The sequence below is a fragment of the Poeciliopsis prolifica genome, unplaced genomic scaffold, assembly GCF_027474105.1.
Source record: "Poeciliopsis prolifica strain line A6 unplaced genomic scaffold, Auburn_PproV2 SCAFFOLD001, whole genome shotgun sequence".
NCBI lineage: Eukaryota > Metazoa > Chordata > Actinopteri > Cyprinodontiformes > Poeciliidae > Poeciliopsis > Poeciliopsis prolifica.
In genome coordinates, this window is record NW_026562376.1 from 9013769 (window position 1) to 9038195 (window position 24427).

At 37.1% G+C, this 24427-nt stretch overlaps 3 protein-coding genes across 7 annotated transcripts in view; 2 read left to right on the forward strand and 1 right to left on the reverse strand.

Moving 5' to 3' along the window:
• The window catches only part of sema4ba (sema domain, immunoglobulin domain (Ig), transmembrane domain (TM) and short cytoplasmic domain, (semaphorin) 4Ba), a 53435-nt gene extending 41168 nt beyond the window's left edge, over positions 1-12267 (forward strand). For both annotated transcript variants that reach the window (XM_055037217.1, XM_055037208.1), the window contains exons 4-15: positions 149-211; positions 654-752; positions 1299-1410; positions 1786-1902; positions 2125-2282; positions 5363-5544; positions 5857-6007; positions 6235-6445; positions 6864-6979; positions 7310-7467; positions 7570-7655; positions 7760-12267. In XM_055037217.1, coding sequence (XP_054893192.1) covers positions 149-211; positions 654-752; positions 1299-1410; positions 1786-1902; positions 2125-2282; positions 5363-5544; positions 5857-6007; positions 6235-6445; positions 6864-6979; positions 7310-7467; positions 7570-7655; positions 7760-8532 — 2226 coding nt within the window. In that variant the 3' untranslated portion in view covers positions 8533-12267. The remainder of the gene's footprint in view (positions 1-148; positions 212-653; positions 753-1298; positions 1411-1785; positions 1903-2124; positions 2283-5362; positions 5545-5856; positions 6008-6234; positions 6446-6863; positions 6980-7309; positions 7468-7569; positions 7656-7759) is intronic.
• A 723-nt stretch (positions 12268-12990) lies between these two features.
• Positions 12991-23133, forward strand: zgc:162879 (ras and EF-hand domain-containing protein). Of its 2 annotated transcripts, none has more exons than XM_055023928.1 (17): positions 12991-13324; positions 14657-14809; positions 16623-16722; positions 17034-17129; positions 18054-18131; positions 18209-18324; positions 18423-18491; positions 19704-19785; positions 19902-19972; positions 20120-20294; positions 20378-20479; positions 21065-21209; positions 21440-21521; positions 21661-21775; positions 21873-21986; positions 22102-22178; positions 22945-23133. In XM_055023928.1, the coding sequence occupies exons 1-17, from the start codon at positions 13023-13025 to the stop codon at positions 23045-23047; spliced, it is 1980 nt and encodes a 659-aa protein (XP_054879903.1). In that variant the 5' UTR covers positions 12991-13022; the 3' UTR covers positions 23048-23133. The 2 variants fall into 2 exon arrangements, with proteins under 2 accessions (XP_054879903.1, XP_054879979.1); XM_055024004.1 differs by having other exon boundaries at positions 16623-16713.
• Positions 23134-24427, reverse strand: part of fkbp16 (FKBP prolyl isomerase 16) — a 33174-nt gene continuing 31880 nt past the window's right edge. For 2 of the 3 annotated variants that reach the window (XM_055024152.1, XM_055024069.1), the window contains one exon: positions 23137-23849. In XM_055024152.1, the coding sequence (XP_054880127.1) occupies positions 23763-23849 (87 nt within the window). In that variant the 3' untranslated portion in view covers positions 23137-23762. Of the gene's footprint in view, positions 23850-24427 lie in introns of all 3 variants that reach the window. The other variant, XM_055024214.1, reaches the window with a different exon arrangement.

Genomic DNA, 24427 nt, shown 5'->3' on the forward strand with positions numbered 1-24427 from the left:
ATAAATATGAATGTAGCGCCTTGAATCCCTCATGTAAGGTGGAAATTTGGCGATAGGGATTAAGTGATCACAAGAGTGCAAGCGGAATGTTATGCTTCACAGTGTTAAAGATATAGTTTAAATACCACAGCATTTTCTTTTCCTGCAGCTCACATGGAAAACTCCAGAGAGGAAGAGAGACGAGTGCAGTTTCAAAGGCAAAGATCTTCAGGCGAGTCAACTGTTGGTTTGAAGTGCACATAGCTGAACTCGCATGGCTGAAACATTATTTACTGAACTTCAGCTCTGACTGCTGCTGATTTGGGAATCGAGCCCAGGCCAGGACAGAAACCCGGACATTTCCTGTCATCTTGGAACTTTCCTTTTCATAACAATAGATTTTTCCCTTCCTTTTCAAATACACAGTTTTACTGCACTTTTGTTAAACTTCTTTTCTGTAGATCTGAACCTTTGACACTGGAGCATGTTAGCAAAGGGAAATGGAGATTGTGTAAACAGGGAAATTCAAATTACTATGATCTTTATTTTAAACTTTGTGCCTCTTCTTCTAATCTCTGTACTATAACGTATAATATAATTCCATATAATATTCATTGTTTCTTTTTACTTGCTGGAAAATGTTTAATAAACCTTTCTTTGTCTTTTTAAAACAGAGGGACTGCTTCAACTACATAAAAATTTTACTGCGTATGAACAGCACTCATCTGTACATATGCGGAACTTACGCCTTCAGTCCAATGTGTGCCTACATTGTAAGTTTCGACCCTTTCAAAGATATTCCATCTGTTCAATAGCCATGCTTCTGAATTTCTTTAAGATTTAAAGACAACAGTAATGTTTTTTTCCCCTCATAAAAAGTGATTAGTCAGTTACAGGACTTTGTATGGGATTCATTTATTTGATTTTAGTGGAACATCATCTCAAATCTGATGTATCCCACTTCCTGCCTCTCTACTCACTCAGCATTCTGTCTGAGTGAGACTTGCAGACCAGTCAGATACAATATATGTGCATTATTTTATTAGCTTGCATGTCCGTGGGGATAAGATCAAAATATATAATGCATGTAATCAGATTACATACGAATCGATCTGGTTTTTATACATTTTCTTCAGATCTTTTAGTGCCTTTTAGAACAAGACAGAACAAACAAACATTACTGACCTGCACTTCAACTTTGGCCAAAGACTGACCACCTTTTAAAGCAAAATCTGACAGAGGTTGCTGTCAACTTAGAGCTTCGCCTCTCAGACTCCCTTATCACATGTGGTATGTGTGTATGTGTGCTTGCCCCTCAGAGGACTGCGGACTTCTCGTTTGTCAAAAGTGATGCTGGTGAGATTGTTACAGAGGACGGACGCAGCCGCTGCCCTTTCAATCCAGAGTACAAGTCCACTGCCATCATAGCTGGTAGGTTGATGCAAACTGAAGAGGACACACTGGTTGTTACCCAGCATAAACCACATATATTTATACACATGGAAATTCAAGGATTTTTCAAACTTGTCTGAATGAATTAAAGCATTGCTCCAGGTGTGTTTTTGAAGACTGAATGACACAAGCATATACTTAAAGTGATGCTAGTTTGAAAAAAATGTGTTTCAAAACCTATAAATTTGGGTGTAAGGGGTTGATAAACACCAAGCTTTGTTAAAAGTTTCAAGATGCATATTTGGTGATGTCAGCGATAAAAACTACAAGATATTCTCTGGATTTCATTACTATGGGACGCAGAAACATTTTTCTTTTGGAGAAACATTGTGATCATTCTTGTCTGCATTGCAGATGGGGAGCTGTATGCCGGCACAGTCAGTAATTTCCAAGGAAATGAACCCATAATCTACAAAAGCTTGAGCCAAGGAACTGCTCTAAAAACCGAAAACTCTCTCAACTGGCTTCAAGGTATGTTGATGTAGCTGTGTAGCAATGGTTTTCATTATATCTTTCAGCGATAACATATCTGTTGTACAATGGATAAATACTCAGCTTTAAAACAGAGTGCTGGAAATGCTGCGTGATCAGTCTACAATGGAAAACCATCTTCTGTCCCTGTTGGATGTCACTCAGCAGTGGGGATGTATGTTCCCAGATCCCAGTGTGACGGTATTGTTACTTTCCTTTCAGACCCAGCCTTTGTTGGCTCAGCTTACATACAGGAGAGCTTGCCCAAGGGCAACCTTGTGGGCGATGACGATAAGATTTACTTCTTCTTCAGTGAAGCAGGGAAGGAGTTTGATTTCTTTGACAACACTGTTGTGTCACGCATCGCTCGCGTGTGTAAGGTGAGTGGTACTACAGGGCAGATATTTCCATCTGAGGATGTTTTTATATCCTTAAGCAACATCTAGCCCTGCAGTCACTCTAGGATTATATCGAACCAGATGGAGGCGAGGGTTGTTTGTCCATTTTATGTATTTGTTCTCAGTCTGCCTCCTCTAAATGCACATGTATCATCTTTGTAAAGCTGCTTTCAGCTTAAATACATCTTGCATGTACTCCTACTGGGTGGTGATATAGGGAAAACATGTCCCTTCCATCTGTTCGCTTTGTTTGATTCTTTTTTTTTTTGTTTTCTTTTCCAAATCTCATCTTTAAATTCCTAAGGAACAAATGTTTGTCTTCAGATCTGGATTCAATCAACAGACAGCCGCTTCAGTTGTAGTAGTATTTGATTTTATCAGTTGTGGAATGTTGACCTTAAAAGATATTTGTTAAAGACAGCAAGTATTTACATGCTTCTGAAATTATATTGTCATTGCAGCTCAGACAAATGTATGGTGACCTTTCACCCAGAAATATTTCTACGAATATAATATTCACAGACATTTTAGATCTAGATGTAACCTCTTATGCTACACTGTGGCCCTCCTACACCTTCTCCAATGCATCAACATTTATTTGACCCAAAATGTCTCTCAACCAAAGTCTCTGACTGTCTATTAAGATGTGCGATAGTATTTTTTATATGCGTTATCCATAAATTGAATGATTAATTTGTTAAACTTTCAAAAATAAAGCAACTCCAGCTAGAAGATAGTGTTTCGTGAACGTTTATTTACAGTCTTTGGACCGCCCTAAGTTTAAAGAACATGCAAGGAAACATTATATATCTAAAATATATTTCATAATTGTTCACCAACATGTCTTGGCTGCATGTCTTACAAAGTCCTCGTATGACTGGCTGGCTTTCTGTTCAGAAACTGCCAGCTGAGTGAAGAGACTCACACATAACCCATAGAGAAGAACCAGTGAGAAAGTCCAGTTGAGTCACAGCCAGACCTGATTAGTTTGCTAGACAAGAAAGATATGTTTATGGTGTATCGCTTTAATACATTTGTCAGAATTTTGACAAATGTCCTTTTCTTTAAAAGTGTTTAAAGTATCTTTAAAAGTTTTTCTTTTTCTCCCCCGTTCATAACACCGCCTAACATCCTGCAAGCCAAAAAAGCAGCACCACTCTTAATTTTTTAAGTGGGATCTTAAGGCAGACAGAAGCCCAGAGAGGCAGACTTTGTGTTCTTTTCTCTTTTCCTCTGCACAAGCTGTTTGGCAGTTATGAAGGCTTTGAAGGCCTTTCTTCAAATCCTCTGAACAAAGAGTCAAAATTTTTAATAAAAAAATAAGCCTTTAAACAACCTAGAAAATGTATTGTTAATTTCTTATTCAGCAAATTTGAACACTTTTCCCAATTGTTATACTTTGTGGAATTTGAGTCAGCACATTTGTTTTATTAATTTTTCAATCAGTTCTCCATCATAAATAAGTAAATTAATTAATTAATTATTCAAATGTGTGATGGACACAGAAAAATAAAAGTAATTCTTGAGAAGGATTTTTTTTTTTACAGATTATAAAATAGATGTCAAATTAAGAGTATTTATGTAAGTATGTTAAGTTACACTGACAGAAACTAAACTTAAATGTTTGCATTTCTTCGGGGGATTTAATATGACTAATTCAAGCTTACAGACTGAAATGACATTAGACAAAAGTTGAACTCCTGGGCATTAATCTCCACCAGGCATCGCCCAAAAGGTTTAAACTTTCATTATTCAACTATTTGCTTAAGTTTTCCAAACATTCAGTTTAAAGGCTCCATTTACCAGAATCAAGTAATCAACCACTCATAGGTTTCTCAGAAATTGTAAAATGAGGAAATTATCTTAAAGTTTCCTGGTACAAATTACCCAAAAGGGAATTTCCACAAACTTGAACAAGAATCCTTAAGTGTTGAATGTAAGCCAGAAGAACAAAAGCCAGTATAATTGGCTACAAATGGTTTAAATAAAATACAAAAATCTACAGTTTGTTTCTGTTATCTCCCCAAAGCCAGTTTAAGTCTCTGCAGACGGTGCTTTCTCTGTCATTATGCATGTTCAGGTGTTTGCTGCTTTAGCTCTGCATCACCGGGACCAACCTGGATAAACAATGCTTTGGCGGGAACAAACAAAACAAAGTGTTTTCTCATTTGCGTGATTTGCTCTGTTTCCCAGAAAGCTGCTTTTGCCGGCTGGCCTGTCCATGAGCTGCCTTTTGAACAAGGGATGCTTTTACAAGAGGATTAATGAACAGAATGCATTTGCTTCAATTATTTAGTAGTCAGTTTAAGATCACAGTAGCTTTAAATTATAAAACATGGGGAGGTATGTTCCCTATTATCTGCCTGGGTTACTGCAATAACAACAGTCATTGCTTCAGTATTTGTTATGGATCATTTCATCCCCAGCAGGGCTCCAGTAGTCTCCTAGGCGGGTACCTAACCAAGGTTTTAGGTCATTTAGATCATTCAGGTGTTGTTGTTTTTGTTTCGTCTTCTGATCATCATCCTTTCATCGTTTTGGATATGTGGGAACAATCGCATCTGAGTCTTAAATCCATCAGATCAGACATCAAACTTCCACTCCTGTCTCTCAGCATAATTAGCTCTCATGTCAACAAGGTCCTGTGTTACTCATAGCACTATAAAGAACTGTGCCAAGGGCAGCAAATCAGAGGGCCTATGTCAGGGAAGAGAGGTTGTTGGGGGATATTGTTTCTTTCTCTTTTTTACTTAGAGCACTTGCCCTCTTCAGAGGCCTAAGTGTGTTTTATACATGCCTGTTATGTTGATGTAGTTTGTTTTCATGACCTAGAAGCATTCTGCCTTGGGGTAAATCTCTGTGGGAAGCAAAGCTGATTGAGCCCTACCATTTTTCCTTCTTCTCTGGTTAATCAGATCCAATTTTGGACCAAACACACTCTGCCTATATTTTCAGAAATAAGTGAAAAGAAAATGAAATGACCTGTTAACAATTTTGAATATTCCATACAGGTCTTCGGGAACTTTATTTTATGCTTTTAACCTCCAGAATTTGTTTTGTAGGGCGACGTTGGAGGTGAGAGGGTATTACAGAAGAAGTGGACCACTTTCTTAAAGGCCCAGCTCCTGTGCTCGCTGCCTGATGATGGTTTTCCCTTCAATATAATTCAAGACATGTTTGTTCTTACGCCGAGTCCTGGGGACTGGAAAAACACTATGTTTTATGGAGTCTTCACATCTCAGTGGTGAGGATAAATGTTTAAAACACCATACCAACAAAATTTGGCAAAATATTTCTAGTATGTATAACATATATCAAAACAGACCTATGTTTACATTAAGACATCTAAATCTGACAGGGATAATACTAACATGAGTACGATTGTTGGGCACGAAATTAATGTAGTCCCTTTAGAAAGTAGGGACTCTGATTTTGATGCTGCATGAGAGAAAACTGTGTGTACTACTTCTGGGAATATTCCTGCTAGAAACCTACACTTTTTGTGGAGTCTTAAGGGCAATTTCTAGTATTTTTACGAAACTTTTTTGTCCCTAAGGTATAAAGGTGCATCAGGAAGCTCTGCAGTTTGTTCGTTCACGATGGACCAAGTGGAAAAGGCTTTCAATGGGCGCTACCGTGAGGTCAACAGAGAGACCCAGCAGTGGTATACATACAATCATCCTGTCCCAGAGCCTCGGCCTGGAGCTGTGAGTACATATTTGCTGCCCTCTGCTGGAGAACCTGAACACATATTAACGTCAACACACTGTCTTGTCAGTTGCAAGACAGACATGTTTCGGTCTGCACATCAGTTATGATCTCAATGATTAATGAGCGGACTGCTATTTGATAAAGATTCTACCAAACCACTGTTTGTGTTTTAATCAAGTGTGATAGAATGTTTAAATAAGATTACTTGTTCTGTTTCCCATAGTGTATTACAAATACTGCCAAAAGTCTCGGAATCTCTTCCTCGCTGCACATGCCAGACAAGGTGCTGAATTTTGTGAAAGACCACTTCCTGATGGACAGCGTGATTCGCAGCCAACCTCTCCTGCTGAAGCGTAACGTACGCTATACACAGATTGTTGTCCATGGAGTCCTGACAGCTAAAAAGGTGTACAATGTTCTTTTCATTGGCACAGGTAAGGCACTTTCCACCAACATTGAAGGCGGTGCTTTCAAGCATGCCTTTTAAAGACAAAAATATGTTTTGTCTTGCATGGCATATGTTACAATTAGGAAATTTTCTTTTTAGGTTTTTCAGCTTGTTTTCAGTCTATCACTTTTACTCTATATTAAATATACAAAATCAACCCCCCTACAGCGTGGTGGTGTTTCCAATTTAGAGTAACTTGACTTCAAAAGTACTTATAAAAAATATTAATAATAATAATAAAAAAAAGGATTTTTAATTGTCTCAATGATTTGGGAAACAATGGAAAGAATGATTGTTAGTTATTTATGATTCATGCAAGGGGTCTGTTTTCTGGCTCTAAATTGTAGGCTGTTCCTTTTAACACGAGTCTTGTCTCATTTTAAGCTACTCTATGTGTTCTGTAGATGATGGAAGACTCCATAAGGCCATTAACATCAAAAACAAGATGCACATTATTGAAGAGATGATAATCTTCCGTGACTCTAAACCAGTGCACCAAATTGAGCTGGACACTGAGAAGGTAAGGGAATAATCCACCTCTGAAGCTTTCTCATTATACAACTTAAACAATCCTAAAAGGTTTTTCAAGAATTTTCCCAATGGTAAAGAGCTTTCCTCTACAGCAAATGATGCATTTTCTTTGTTGGAGCTGCATACTTACTACATGTGGATGTGTTAGACTTTCTGAATCTCAGCATACATAAACTTCCATTTTTAAATCAGGGTAAATAAATACTATTTAAAATGGTTAAAAAAAACCCTCTCCAGAATGATTACACCAGGAGTGGACATGGAAGTCAATAAAAAAAAGTCACACAGACATTTGTCTAATGCCTCCTGTCTTCTCCAGGGTCGGCTTTATGTTTCATCTCTCTCTGAACTTGTGGAGGTTCCACTAGCTAACTGCACTAATTATCAGAGCTGTGGGGAGTGCATCCTTTCCAGGGATCCATACTGTGTCTGGAACAAGGGGCAGTGCGTAGACATCAGAAGTGCTCCTGCAAGCAAGTATGAGCCACTCCACACAATATTCTGGCTAAAACCCAGTATGAAATGCAAATATTAGATGATGCAAACACAAGTCCTAATGATTTGATGCATGTGTTTCAGTGCTCTGCAGCAGGATGTAGATGAAGCAAATACATCAGTCATTTGCAAGAAGCCAAGCCCACGGGTTGCTAATCATCCTCCAACACGTAGGTGAACTGCTCCTCTTAAAGCTGTCAACTTATTGTGTGAAGTCAATTATTATTCAGATAGCACAGCTTGCAACATTTTTTTCTGCTTTGCCTTCACACAGGAGCATCTTCATGCCAGGCAATCATAATCCCGGCCAACACTTTCAAAGTACTGCCATGCAAGCTGCGCTCCAATTTGGCTGAGAGAAAGTGGCAATTCAGCGAAGGCACAGGTCACTTCCACTATCCCAGCCCAGAGGGGGGACTGGTGGTGGTCGCTCAGGCCGGCAGGCAGGAAACCTACGAGTGCTGGTCAGTGGAGGAAGGCTTCATGGAGTTGCTGGCAAACTACTGCGTGAGGGGCGAAGCCAGGCAGGAGAGCACCACCTTGACGGGCCGTTCCCGTGTGCCACAGCTTTCCCAAGAGGAAGTTATTTTTCTGCCAGGAGAAACCCTCTCTCCTCAGATAAACACCAAAACCTACTGGAATGAGCTGATTGTTGTATGCGCTCTCCTGGGATTTTCCGTGGTGGTCTTCTCTCTGTTTGTGATCTACAGGAACCGTGACCACATGAAATCCATGCTGAAGGAAGGGGAGTGCCCCAATATGCAGCAGAAGAAGCCCCGAATAGTGGGCAAACCTGCTGAGAATTTACCACTAAACGGCAGCACCGTCACAACATCGGCGTCAGATCACAAAGGGTACCAAACCCTTAATGACAACTACCTTTGCAGCACTCCACCTCATGAGTGCTCCTCGCCCGACAACACCAAGAGCTTCTCAGAGTCAGAAAAGAGGCCTCTGAACTTAAAAGAGAGCCATGTAGAGATTTCTCCCTCATGCCCACGGCCTCGAGTCAGACTAGGCTCTGAGATTAAAGACTCTATAGTGTGAGACTGTCTGCAAAGGGCTAGAAAGAGTGCGCTTGGTGGTAAAGACTCAAATTTATAGGAGGAAGAGTGCAGCACTCCGACAGTGAAACATTCATTACAGATATTTTGCACTTTGTCTACTTTTGTTCTGTCCCTGTGGTTCAGTGTGCATTTCATTTTATTTTTCTCCTTCACATGGTGCATTCGGAGCAACTTCCAGTTTGCCTTCTGATGCTCTCTCACATAGCTCACATGAATATAACAAGCACAGAGGTGGCATCAAAACCACTGGTAAGGGATTGTGTTTCAGGGCATTTCAACTTTCTCCGTCCATAAAATGCACTGCTAATGCTTGGAAATGCAGAATGTTTCTCAAGGTTTATGTCACTGATTTTGAGACGGTTTCTAATGTTTCATTGTCGTTCTGCCATCTATAAGTGTTTGCGCTTCACTGAAGCTACACACTAATTAGTGCGTGTTACAAACATCAACTCATATACAAACAAGTCAAACAATGGAAAGACATGGTTTTTCAGTTGTGGAAAAAAGAAAATATAAAAAGCGCATTTAATATGACAAAGTGCCTTTTAAAAGTTTTCAAGTTCTTTGAATTTTTCTATATTTTGTGGCACTACAACCACAAAATGTGTGTTATTAAGATTTTTGCTCGATACATTACCACAATGTAGTGTATCATTGTGAAGTAGATGGTTTTATTTATTTTTTATTATGTTTTTTTTTTATGAAAAAAACAAACATGCAGTATTTCTCTGTCAGGTTCAAACATCCATACACTGAGATCTTTCAGTAGAATTTTTCAATCATTTAATCCCGATTGGATTAAGGTGTAGATTTTCACAAGGACATCATAATATATGAATAAGCTTTGATCAAAGTCATTCCATTCTACCTCTGGGTTGATGGGTTTATTGTTCTGCTAGGATGTGAACTTCAGTCTGGCGTTCCACATTATAGGATTGCTCTTTACCTTGATCTGTCTCATAAAGTCTGACCAGATTCCCTATTCCTTTTGAAGAAAGGCATCTATGATTGTGTCATGATTCTGACACATTTATTTTTCACTCTGGTAGTACTGATATTTTCAATACAATGAGTGTTACTTTTCTACCATTCGGCATTTTGCACAGGGTCCAAATAGCTCTTGGCTGTGCTGAACTTAAAACAAAACTTATTTTAATTTGGATTCAACAATTAATTCCTTCTTGTTTCTTTTCCATTAAGGAAGGATTTGTAAATCTGTCCTCTTAACAGAGTCTCCTGCTGGAGTTATGCTTTTCTGCATCTAATCCAAAATTATCATGTGCCTCTCATCTTTTTTTTTTTTTTTTTTTTTTTTTTTATTAATGATCTTCTTGTCCAGCCTCTGAGTTTAAGTGGACAATTATGTCTTGGTAAATTTACTGTTGTGACATACTATTTCCATTTTCAAATGACCTTTGGTCTGTAAGACATCCAAAGGTTGTGATTTTTGATTTATAATCTTTCTTAAGCTTCCATAGAATTTCATCTCTGACCTGTTTTCTGTGTTCCTTGGTCTTCACGATGCTATTTGATCTATAATGTTTTTACACTAAGATAAAATTACCCACAAGGGACCTCACATTACTAATCAGGTATTTCTGGAAAATAGCTGGTTGCACTCAACTTTATTTTAGGAGTATCAGATTAAAAAGGTTTAACAGAAGAGTACACAGCACTTTTCACATTTTTATTTGACAAAAAAACAAAACTTTTTTTCTTCCACTTGATTCTGTGGAAGGAATCCAGTGGTACCTTTTGTTGGTCTTTCACAGAAAGGTCCAGCAAAATCCGTTGACGTTTATGGTTGTAATGTGACAAGATATGAAAAAGTTCAAAGATTATGAAAACTTTTGCAAGGCACTTTAGAAAGCATTAAAATTTCACATAAATTCCACAAACTCGACTGCTACAAGGGAAGAAGAATAAGTATATACATAGATGAAGACTGATATGCTCTTAAGTATGTAAATATTCTTATGATGAATTTTGACTTTTATAAGTTTTTCTGTTTCTACATGAGACACAGAGAGAAATCTCATTCTGTTTTTCATCACTGTATTAGTCACAAGATCGGCAGTCTATGCAAAGCGAATAATGTGAAGTGAGGTTGATCAACATAGGATAACCTCACCTCGAGACTGGGTAAGCACAAGGTTTTGTTGCTGTGAATTACTTTAGAATCAGTGCCACTAAAAAAAAGAGCAAAGCTACTCTTTATACAATCTTCAAATATGCAGCATATTCTAGCCATTTGTGGAGCGCTCCAGAGCAGAAGGCAGTGAAAACCTTGACAGGCTGGCAAAATCGGACAGATTATGAGGGTCCAGGACTGTTATGTAAATCTGTGGCGGCTGATTTATTGCAGCATGATGAAACTGTATAAATATTTATCATCACGATGTGGCAAAATGTTTTGGTTGCACAGAAACATTTTTTATAACCCCTTCTTCACCGTTTCAAATATCTATCACTGTTGTCACAGGGAAGTAGGAATAAAAATAGAAATATTCTGACTTAAACGTCCCACATCTGTATAGCCTCAGTGTTAAATTGTTAGCCAATGAGTCTTAAAGATGAAAAGTATAAAAAAAACAACCTCTGCCTGCTTAAATAGTTTTGAGCGACCATAAGAGCAATAAGATCCATTCCCATCCAGAGGCAAATATATGAACCACTGCACTGAGTAATCATATTTATGCAGAAATAATGAATGACAAAGTACAATAACTGCTAAATTCATGGATAGTTCATCATTCATATGTTGTGTTTTAGTTTGACTTTAGCTTTGTGACAAAGTAAAGAACAGGCATATTACTGTGGGATTTGCACATGATGTTAAAAAGCCTTATTATGTTGCAGGTTGTGGATCTGAGTATAAATTTGCCTCGGCAAATGGGATTAAAATGCCTTCTGAAACAAAAATCAGGTGACGTGCCTCTTGAGATGATAAACTAACCAGGTCCGAGCTTTAGAGTTATATGAGACACTGCAAGGTGTCAGAAAAATGGCCATACGTGGAAATAATTGAAAACGGTAAAAAGATTCGTACTATCATGTAATAGTGGCACAACTGTCTCTGTGTCATTGAACATAGCTCATTAGGTGTTTTATTAAGTTTTTTTACTGATTGGATGGCTTCAGGCTCAGCCAGGGACTGATTTTTTTTCCTCAATCACAACTCCTAAACACATCTTCAAAAAAAAAAATATTCAAGTATTACATTTCCTATAAAAGTGTTTGCTTTTTTTCCTGAGACTGCCTAGCTGCAATCACTCATGCAGTGTAAAAGACTCATGCTTTGACTGTTAACATAAACAAATGGCAGCTTTTGGTGAAGTGACTGCCATGAACAACAATAAATGTGCTCTAGTCAAATGCATTGTGGCGATATTTTACTCAAAAAGATGTGCAGGTACATTGAATACAAGCTGAAACTAATAATGCCACTGTAAAAGTATTGTCGTCTGCTCTCTCTCCTAATGAACCACTGTAGTCAGGCCTTCTATTAGATAGCACACGTTGCGCAGACTCCTGTCAACATGCATTGTACAGCCAGTAAACAGGTTTTGTAAAGTTATTTTGTAAATTCAGCTGCCAATGTACAGGTATTGTGAATTGTATTTTTGTATCATATATCACTACTGTTTTGTTTTGTTTTTGTATTGTATATAAAAAGCACTTTATTTTAATTTTTCAAATAAAGATTAAAAAAGTATTTTTTTCCCCGCTTGCTTCAAAATCACTGTGAGTTATGATGAGGCAAAATGGAGTAAATACATTTGCCACTTCATACATTTGTTCAAGATTTGAAGCTAATTTATTTATCATGACTAATGTTATACATTTTTACATATTTACATATTTTTTACATAAACCATATTTTACAATGGAAACTGGGCTTTGCAAATTTAATTCATATTTCACAAGAGTGACAATTGTATAAAGGTTTATAACCAAAATAAAATAATTTCCACAGTTTTATCATTAGTAAAATATAATTATTGCAATTTAAATTAAACAAATACATCTTACCACATGTCCATTTTACTGTGAAGAGGAAACTAAAGTGAGCCATTCTATTAGATGATTTTTTTGTTAATAGATCCCAATAATTGTTTTCTTCTTGGCTTCTGTGTTGGGATGACGCATTGTTTCCAATAGAGAAGTGAAGAAGTGTCTGTGATAAAATCCTCCACATTACACACCAAAAGCAAACAGACGTAAGCACTTGCTTATCTCTCCTGGATCTGCAGCAGGTTACCTTCGTTTCTCTCACCATGCATAAGCCTAACCAACCTGGGTGGCACCGCCCACACCGACACCTGGACCAATCCGTGTTTTGGTAGGAGGACAGATGGTCTGTTTGTCTCAGACGCCGCTGAACCGCGTACATCCAGAGGGAGGTGGGTGACCCTGTCTAAAATTTCATACTCTCGAATTTGAGTGCGATTTTTTTTTTTATCAGAAACTATGAACCGACCCAGTCTTCGACGGTTGTTTTCCGCTTGCGATGTAAACAAGTCCGGGAGGATCGAGTATGAGGACTTCACAGTGGTCTGCAATGAGCTCAGCGTCCCGAACACTGAGGTCCAAACTCTGTTCGATAAGTTCGGAGCTTGTGAGGACGGCTACATCGACTACAGCCGCTTTTCCTCCAGGTTTCAGGAGGTTTCAGAGACTCTCAACTTGGCGTCATTTGGCGCTGGAGCAGCTCCGACTCCGTGGGAAGAGTTTGTGGACAGGCTGGATGAGGAGTTTGTCCTCTCTGGAAGGTAAAGTCAATAACCGGACCAGGGTCTCACTTTGAACAGGATTCACATACCTGTGATTGCAGCACTTCTTAGCTAAAATGTTTTGCACGATCATATTCTTTTACTACAACCACAAACTTTACTAACAGAGTCGTGCAATAGAAAAGTAAGACATGGCTTTAACATTTTACAAATCCAAAAAGTGTGGCGTCAACTTACGGGACAAAAACTTCTTAACAAGGTCAGATTCATTGCTGAGCATCTTTTGAAATCAAATTTACAGTGGGATTTAGGTTTGCTCTTTGACATGACTATTCTAATACTTTATAATGCTCTGTTCTAAACCATTCTAATTTAATGTTGTCTAAATATTTTGGCTTGAAGGTGAACTTCCAATCCAAACTTAAGTCTGGGTTGGAAGCTTGTTTCTATATATACATATTGCTCTTAATACTTAAAATAAATAAATAAATAAATTGTCTGAACATTTATATCTGCTGTTGCTTTTCCAGGCAGTGAAGACTGTTTGTTTATTTTCTATTCTAAATCATGTTTAGTCTCTTCTAAGATTTTCTTGTATTTATTCCCATCTGTTTTCCTTACCACTGTCCCTACTAACCAAAAACAACCCATCAGAATGATGGGTTATTGTTATCATCATGGTATTGTGTTATTTACTGTGCACTGCAAAACACAATCTTACCAAGAACGTTTGGTCCAGTTTCTAGTGAAAATATCTTGGTGCACTTGAAATAAAAGAAAACTAACTTACAAGTAACATTTCAACAAGATACATCAGCTTGGTTAAGTCAATAATTCCTTAATACTGATGAAAAAGTGAAACACTTTTGGGGTCTTGTGGACTCGGTGAAGGAATATACAAGTACAGGCCATTTACCATTTTAAAGTCCTCTAATTTTGTCATTTTTTATTTTGTAACTTGTCAAAACTTTTTTACCAAATAGCTTCTGTAGAAATGATGAGAAAAACCTTGCATGAAATGTTCCTGAAAATAATCTGAAATAAAATCTGTTTATCTTTTTAATTCATTTAACTTCAATTAAGCATTCAGGTAAAGCGTACTTGTTGCAATGAAACTGCATTGATTTGGGAACGATAAACTTAAAGTTTGAACAATCAATTAAATATGCCACAGATGGCCAGTGGATGTGTATTTTGAAAATGCGCTTAGTAACAATCATATGAAAACTTTAACTTATTTTTACAATCACACTTTTAAAAGAGGTTATTCATCTACATATCACTTGTTCCTCAGTATCTCATTTCTTTTGAATGTTTGGTTGCTGTTTCCTTCTCATTGCTGTTTGTAAGTTTTTGTTCTAATCCTTATAGTCTCAGGGAACAGCTGGCTGACCTTTACCAGGCCATTCACTCCTCTGCAAACACAACTCTTCTGCAGGCATATGAGGAAACCATCCACTCCCTTGTCAGTCTAAGCTTGGAAAACAAACTAGTGAGTGAACAGTTTGAGACCAGTTTGAAGAGGTAAGAAAAATAATGCAAGTTTTCCGTTTGTAGGGTCAGTGAAGCGAGCCGTTGTCCTTGTAATGCATTACAACTTTTAAATGGTGATTGCTTTATTTAATGTTTTTTTCTCAAAAATAAAAAGTCAAATTTACTGAAAATCTGCCAAAAAAGTTTTTTAATTTTTTTTTCTTATGGCTTCCTGATGTTAGCATGTTCAGTAGCAATTTCTCAGTCACTTTTACTATGCTAAGTTCTTTAAATGTTAACAAATAACTTTGTAAATGTTTTCCAAGATTAACTGAGACTATTGTAGACAGTCTTGTATTTCCTTCTTTGTAATTTCTTTCTTTTAACATTAGAATGTACACAGTTAACATAACTGAAATAATTTTCTTTGAAAAATTTACTTGTAGGTTAAACTTAGCTTTATATCTTGGTTAGGCAACATTAATGGCAACAACTTTCAGATACTAGAAGCACTCTGTTGTGTAGTACAAATAATAATAATGTATTAACTATTAGGTTAACTAATTAACCTAATAGTAATAGGACATGTTTTTGTTGTCACAATTGCAAAGTTGGTTGGGTAAAATTAGATTTGTTAGATCTGATGTATGTAATGCACACATTCTCCATTTAACAGTGTTTCTCTTTGTGCAGTAGGATAGGAGAGGGATTTCTTTTAGTTAAAATAGTAATTAATTTAGTAATTAAAATTGAAATGAACATTTAAATAACTGCACAGTCCTAAGCTTCAGGTGCCCAGCACAGCAAAGTCTGCAGTGTTAAATCCACACTTAATCAAATTTATTTGTCTGACACATTTCAGTAGCATGTCAGTTCACAGTTCTTTACATAGTGAAAAACTAAAATGCCTCATAAACAGATATAGTCAACAGTTGTGAAAACAAATGTTACATTTTGTCTAATGCCATTGTTAAAACAATCAACACACATCAAACATGTTATTTGGTACATAATAAAGTATAAGTATTATGGTTCAAAAGCAACTCTAAACAGGTGAGTTTTAATCTTGATTTAAATTAACTTAACATTTCCAGTTGTCTGAAAACTGTTTGAGATTTGAGGTGCATAGAAGCTGTATATTGCTTGCACTTGCATGTATGTGGTTATCAGAAATTGTTTTCAACTTTTTCAACAGCACTTTCTACTGTCTGTCGTTTGAAAGGGTCAAACTTTCACACTGCATGTTTAGCACAGCAAAATGTACTGAAAGTGAGGCAAGAGTTACAGATGTAATCCTGCATGGCAGGTTGTGTCTCTATCTGCAAAGAGAAGATCTGGGTCGGCCTGAGTCCTTCTTGTCTTGTGATTGCTCTCAGCAATCACACTCATCAGATACTAGCTTTTCAGTTCAGTTTGTGTCTTCTACCAAAAATGTAGCTATGTATATACATACAGAAGATGGGTATAGTGATTTTTCTGTCCCTGTCTGAGCTCTATCTCAGATTGAATTAGTGCACAGCATGAGTTAGGTGACATTCCTTCCCTCAAGGAAGCAGGAAGCTTTAAATACACTGGCCTGCCCAGTTATTTAGCCTTATAAGAAGTCAAGCATGTTTCTCTATTGTGTTTTAAACATGTCTGGGAAGCCATTAGCAAAGTCTTTTCTTATTTGTGTGCTGAGAATGTGTGTGGGGAAAGAGATCGGCACATTTTTACAAAACTCTGTCCTTCCCTTGTCTCTGGTCGGTTTGTTGTGAGGTTTTGCTCTGAGTAGAGTCATCAAATGTGAAGTTTTGACTGAGTGGACCTGACCTTTGGTTAAGCCTGCAGTTCCAACACGTCTTCTCCACTTTTGTTAAAACAGAGCCGAAGAGTTAAATACCAGTCGGCTGGCAGAGCTGGAGGACGATATTCAGCAACAGTTAGCCAGAGCAGAGGAGCGGGCCAGAGACAAAGTGAGTGCTGTATGTACAATTTGTTTTCCTTTGATACGCCTTTATATGGAGAAAATTAAACAAAACATTACTCATCACTGTTTTGGCAAGAGGAGCCGTTAAATAAATATAAACATAATGAATTAATGTTGCAGTTAGAGTGCAGTTTAATTCCAGCTGAAACAAAAAGCTTGTTTTTACCAGAACCACCTACATAGCTGTGGTGAACTCAACAAGTTAAGCGTCTTTCTCACAAAGAGGGTCTGTAATGTCAGATGAAAGCCCCACTTCAAGCTCTTCGCTGGCCTTCACCTCTGACTGCTTTGGTTTCATGTTTGCAGGAGCGAAAGAAAATGGAAGGAATCATAGCAACCATGCAGAGGAAACACAACGATGAGATTGCAGATCTGCAGGCCACAGCTGATCAACTGTTAATGGTAGACCTGTCACAGAAAACACATACATACAGTCTTATGCATTCAAAGTTTACTTTCAGCCTGTCACACACATCTGAAACACATGCACATTATTTTCTAAAAACTGTAAAAGATATGCTCCAGGTTTATTTGAAAGATACTTTAAATATTGTATTGGGACTTTAAGTGGAAGTAGAATAATCTGAAATGGCCAAATTAGTATACTCAAATAAATTTGCCTTGTATTTTATATCTATCTCTCGATGTATATTTATGAGTATCTAATCATATATATGTATAGATACCTACATACTTACACAAACTGTACACAAATTGTCCCAGATCAGAACGGACTAAAGGACTTACTTTGCTAGGTACAGCATGAAAACTTGAAGAAGTGCCTGTTCATTGTAACCAGTCTGAAAGAAATGCACAACTATTGATGATATTACTCATATATATTTTTTTTTAACTTTATTGGAACTAACATAAGCCTTTTCTGAAAGTACTCAGGGAATAATAAAACACAAAGTGCATATGTTTCAACACAGCAGCTGTCTGCTTGTGGAAGTACTTGCTACTTTTGTCCTGTAGATGGCCACAGTTGATAGTAAACACAAATGATGAAACCAGTTCTTCCTTGTAAGTAGGATCACAGAGATGAGTAGAATATGTGGGCTCCTTAATTACAAGAGATTTATTTTAAACCTAAGCCAAACATGTGTTTGAGGACATCTGTAAACAGTGATCCCACACTTCATTGTTACTTCAATATGTTGCACTTTCCAGTAATAGCGCCTAGTATATAAAATAAAATTTTTCCTCTTTCTCCTGTTATAGTATTTGACAATAAGTGATTTGTTAAAAAAAAAACTGTCAGCAAAGTACAGAACTGAAATGTGTTTGAGCTGTCTAACAAAATGTTTGTATGGCTTTAATTTGGAGAACCAGGAGAGCTCTGAACTAAACCACGCAAAAGATGAGGTGATCAAACTGAACAAACAGATCGGTGATCTCTTACAGGTAAAGACCTCTGGATTCCAAGTCAAATGTATTGCATGCACTTTGGGTTAAATTGCTTAAAGTGCATCTTTGTGCAGGAAAATGAGCAGTTGCGAAGTTCTCTGGTGCAAAACCAGTCAAACATGGCTGTACTCCACTCTGAACTGGACAAGCTGAAGAACATGTTTGGAGAGCAGAAAGCCCAGCATGAAAGGTAAAGTTTTTTTATTTGTTTTTTCTAGTTCAGCTCATAAATTTTGTTCCATTGTTTTATGAAATGAAAGTGTGTGATTTTGTTGTTGTTGTACACAGAGAAACAGAAGTATTAAAAAAGATGATGACAGAACATCAGTCGTACTCTGATCACATTCAGATCCTCCAGTGAGTCCATCTTGATCCTATTTCTTGTTTTGGATGGCCTAATGAAGAATGTCAAAATTTGGATGATTGTTATTGTATTATTATTGTATAGAATAAATAAACTTTAGATATCAACATGGCATCAAAACTAAAGGTCAACAATAGATAGTACAGTGAGGGAAATGGAGAGTGTGGATCTTAAAGTCTGTGAAAAAGTCATGATAAGCAGAAGATCAGAGAGATGTGGACTTGCAAAGTGATGACAAGACCTGAAACTGAGAGGAAAAAATGTAAAATCAATGCTGTAATTCACAGAAAGCTCATGTTGTTGTTTGTGGACAGCCTTAATATGCTTATTGGAAAACAGTGAACCAGGCCACTGCATTCTGTATCAATTGGAGTCTATGGAGATTTTTGTGATAAACCACACAAGTCACTTAAGCTCTCGTTGAGTCAAGGCAAATATTGCCAAATGCTTTTGGCAATATAGTGCTGGCTGTTATTTGTATAATATTGAAAATGTACGTCTGAGACGGAGTCATTCTAATCTAACGTCTGTTTATACACAATGAGCATCTTTGCGCTGTACAAGATTGGTTTCTGCTCTTTTTATTGGTCTGTTAAGACCAATAAAATATGTGGCTGTATGTGTGCCCTTACAGCTACCAGCAGAAAAGCTCAGTTGTTTGCACAGCAAGTAGTTTATTTGACAGGTTCTGTTGTTGGTTTGTGTGCTACATTAGTGCTTCTTGTGATTCTTCTGAAAAAAAGAAAAAAAACAAACAATGATTTTGTAGTTGTTGGAATTGAATTCTATCTGCTATGAAAAATTTGAATGCCTCTGTAATCTTTGGTGAGCTCCTGTAATGAAGCTTGTATTGGAGAAAATATTTATCATAAATCCCTTTAGCTATGTTATAATTCAGCAAAGTGTTTTGTTGCTGAAATAAACTTGATTGTTTTTCTTTATTTTATTTTATTTGTTTTTGCTTTAAACACAATTATTTAAAAAAGGAACAAACTGGACTTGTTTTGTAATGTGCTGCTAATAATTCTAAATTATAATCATATCCAAAAGAGGAAAGAAATGACAACCAAACGCCAAAACAACAACTTTGAAAAATATAAAAGCTAAAGAGAAATTACAAAATGAGAAACAACTTAATGTTTTCCTCAAGGAACTGTATGAATATTAATCATAATGCTCTTGTATTTTCTTGAACACATCATCAGGGAAATGAACAAGAAGCTTTATGACAGTAATGATGGACTGCGCTCAGCTTTAGCCACTCAAATGGTTGCAGCTAAAAGGAGGGTGAGTTCCTTGTTTGCTCAGCTATGTTTTCTCATACCTGCTGGCATTGTCAGAAAGAACCACAATGTTCTACCAAGCACACAAGTAAAACAAAATGTTTCTAATTCACGAAACAGTTGTCTCCTCAAGACGAAATCCCGGCCAGGAGAATGAAACCTATTCGACAGAGCACACTCAATTATGGCAGGTAGATGGAGTCCTTGTGCTCACCTGCATGACCAGATGGATTGATCACAGGAAAGATCAATTGTCACCACAATAATCTGATGTATTTGTGTGTGTGTGTGTGTGTGTGTGTGTGTGTGTGTGTGTGTGTGTGTGTGTGTGTGTGGAGATCCGAGCAGAATCCCAGCATCTTCCATGTGTCCACCTGGGCTGACCAGTACCTGGACAGCGGCTTGCCAATGGACACGGTTGAGAGCTCAGCCAGTGACTATGACACTGACGACAGCATGAGTTCTGTGGAAACCGTGCACCACAGTTACTCGTCCGTCCCGTCAGACGTTGAGGTCAAGGCAGGATCAATTAAAAACGGCAGCAGTTTTTATTCACTCCAAACCTTTTAAAATTATATTTATTTTGGTTGTTGTAGATATCAGAGGTTAGGTCTGAGGCTGCAGTCTCTGTAGCTCCCAGCCAAACCAGCTCCACCGCTTCATCCCTACGAAAACGCTTATCTGCTTTTCCCATCAAGGTAAAAAAAGCTTGGATTCATGATACCTAACAAACGGGCAACAACATAGACATGGACAAATTTGTTGGAATTCAAATTAATTAAATAAATTCAGATTTTTTCTTTAGTTCAGGAGTTAGCTCATACCTCTTTCTATTTTGCTACATGTTGTAATAAAACAGACATGGGCCAGTGGCTAAAAGAAAAAGGCCTTACTTACTAGTTGTGGATTACTAATTAGGAATTCATAGAATCTTTGATCCAGCTATAGAACTAATGAATTATTGGCTCAATTATGCCAGTAGAGAATAAAGTGTAACTGACAAAATAAACTCCCCAATTTTATTTCATGTGGACAATTATTTACTTGGAGTATTCAGTAATTGTTTTTTAACAATATTTAATTCTGAATAAAATGGCTCTCGATAGTGAAGAAGGTTAAACATTCATGTTGTATTCTTATTCAGCATGAATAATACTTTGTATGACATCTTGTCACTGCGGGACAAGATGCCAACTTCAGATTTGTGCAAAACATAACTGCACCTCTCACTTTATATTATTGTGATCTCAAATTCATAATTCTCTTTTTGACTTTCTTTGCAGGATTTAGAGGACAACATGACAGTGACAGAAGGACCTTTGCCAGTGTACCGTGTTGTTTTAGCAGGAGATGCAGGAGCTGGAAAGTCCAGTTTTCTGTTGCGGTTGACACTCAATGAATTTAGAGCAGACATTCAGACAACGTTGGGTAGGTAACAGTAAATATTTTGCCTTCACATACACAAGTGTCTTTTACTTACAAATACACTGGAAAGACCCTGAACAAGGAGTCTACGCTGCATTATTTTATCCAGAGAGCTTCTACCTGCTTCACTTTTTACCATCTGATCTGGTTTTAAGAAATTTGTTAAAAAATTCATCTCACAGTTGTGGATTTCTGTCTACAGATATTTTAACATGATACATTTCTGCATCCAGGTATCGATTTCCAGATGAAGAAGATGCAGGTGGACGGAGAGACAATGAGTCTGCAGATTTGGGACACAGCCGGTCAGGAAAGGTAAATCGCTCCCCAGGAAAAAGTTTTATCAAGACGGTAGCGACATGGACAAATGGATTGCATCACTGCAAATGCGTAAACATTGACTCAGTGAAAGATGCACTTTACTTAAAAAGAGCTGTGCTTCCTTGTGCTTTAGGTTCCGTAGCATCGCCAAGACCTTTTTCCGTAAAGCTCATGGAGTCCTGCTGCTTTATGATGTTACCTCAGAAAAGAGCTTTCTGAACGTCAGAGAGTGGATAGATCAAATTCAGGTATCAGCAACTCTGATGAGACAATAAATTTCACAGATGGCTGTAGTGCATATTGTATATCTCCTTCTGTTTTTTTTTTATTTTTTTTTATTTTAAGGAGTCTGCAGATGAAAAAATTCCCTTTTGTGTTGTGGGAAACAAGGTGGACCTCCGGGAGCAACTTCCTGAAGGAAGCTGCGTTTGCAGCTCACATGGAGAAAAGCTGGCCAAGGTGTTACTTTCACCACATGGATGACTGTTTTATAAAGATGTTCAGCCCTCAAGGTGTCAGAGTAAACAGTCTGCAGTCAAGAATGTTAACACTTTGCTTTGTCTTTCCTTTGCAGGCATACGGCGCCATGTTCTGTGAAACGAGTGCCAAAGAAGGAACTAACATTGTTGAAGCTGTGCTTCATCTGGCACGGTAGGAAAGTTGGGATTTGTGTTTTACTTTTCAAGCTATACATGGCACATTTCTACTAATTATGTCATCAAAATGTTGATTATCTTTTTTGCATGAGGTAAAGTGTTTCAAACATTACATTTTTTAAAGGATTTTTTTCCTGAGCTCATTAAAAAAGTATAATGTTCTTATAACTAATAAGAACATCGAATGACTTAGGAACAAAGATATTTAACAGAAATATTGAAAAGCAAAACCCACATTCTGCACAGTATATGCATTCAAGAATTAGTACATATACTAATATGCCCAGCTGAGTTACTGTGTCAGTGACGCAGAGCTAATCAGCCTGTGCTGAGGCCTAAAGAAAGTCAAGGTTGTTTAAATAAATGCCTTCACCTTCCTCCAGAGCAGTGTTTTTCAATATGTTCCGCATATTTTAGATGCGTTCCTTTTGCAGAATACATGATTCATGCGATTGCATGATAAAGGCACAATAAATGCCCACCAATACCATCAAGTTTTACAGAAGCCTGTTCGTCGCTCGTTTATTCAAATCAGGTGTGTGCCAGAAGGGAAACGCCTAAAACATGTAGGACAAACCTGAGGACCGGAAATGAGAAACACTGCTCTAGAGAATACTTCATACATTCTCTATGGGGCTCAGGTCAGCCAGGTTCAGGAGTGAGCCTTCAAAAATGTATAACTTTTTGTTGATGTGGCAAAAATGCCTATTCTAAAAGTATATTGAGATCCATCTGTGTCTTTCTTTCTTATGTTCCTGCAGAGAAATAAAGAAAAATGGCAAATTGAAGTGGGAGTCAGAATCTCAGATCATATTGAATGAAGCTCTCTCGAAGAAAGTTGTTAAAGGTTGCTGTAAACTGTAAACATGAGGACAGAACAATGAAGATTATCATGCTGCTTGTATCTCAAAAAAGGAACAACATGAAGCTTGTTTACATTTGTTTTTACTTTATTCTATTTCACCTCTTAACTGTAAACATAGTTTCGTGAAGGGTTATTCTTTGGTCAGAATGAAGGTTTTTATAGTAAACTGCACATGTATAAATACAAAATCACATCATGTATTTTGTCAGAAATATTTAAGCTTTTATATTTATTTGGATAAGTATTACCTGAATTAGGATTTAGCCTAAACATATTTAATAATTTTAAGAGTTTGTCAAATGTTTTTGTTTAAATTTCCCTTTGGAATCAGGATTGTAATGAAATTGAAGATGCATTTGTTCAGAGGATTACATTTACCAACATCTTCTTCAATATTTTATGGTAGAATATATTTTAACATTTGGACTCTGTGGAGCGTTGATCAAATGTAATTTTGAGCTATTTTACTTTATATGTACTTTTTTTAAAGCATCTTTGTAAGCAAAAATAAAGGCAATCCCTTTCCCAAATAAAACTGACTGCAAATAACTTTTATAAATTTATCAGCTGACTCTCTTCTAAAATCCACATTTCAGTAAAAACATTCAAAGCTTAAGTTCAGTTTTCTTCCTGGCGGTGCTGCTCATACAGGGGAACCTGCTGGAAGACAACTGTTCCAGTGAATTACATATTTTTCCTTCCTGCTCAGGATTTTTAGTTTCTTGCAGTCATAATCACAGACGTCACCAAACTGCCCAATGCCACCACCAGAGCTCCCAGGATGAACTTCCAGGAAAGTCCCTGAAAACAGAAGAGGGGAGAGTATGAGTGTGATATATCCTAATATCAAATGAAATGATTGAGTTGATTACAATTAAAGCCAGATATTTACATACACAATATAAAAAGATGCCAATCTGTTTGTTTTTTATTGACATTAAATCCATTTTTTATCTGTTATGATTACTGAAATTTCTATTTGCCAAATGCCAGAATGAGTGAGAATATATATATATATATATTTTTTTTTTTTTTAATTTGAAGTTTTTATATATTTATCTAGTATTTTACTTAACTGTTTTTGTACCAATGTTTTGGGTATCCTTTGAAAATCCTTACACAGTAGTCTTGTGGACTTTTGGCCCATTAGTTTTATCAGAATTTGTGTAACTGAATCAGGTTTATTCCCCACAGAAGGAGCAGAGAGCAGGGCCTTCTGACAGCCTCTGCAAAGCTTCGACTTTAACTAATTTAGCTTTACAATTTCTTCTGGGGTTGATCCACATTTGAACATGATCAGTGGAGCTTCCAATGGTGTTTATTCTTACTTTTTAAAAAAAATGATTATTGGAGCCATGGTGTTCTCAGGGCACACAAAC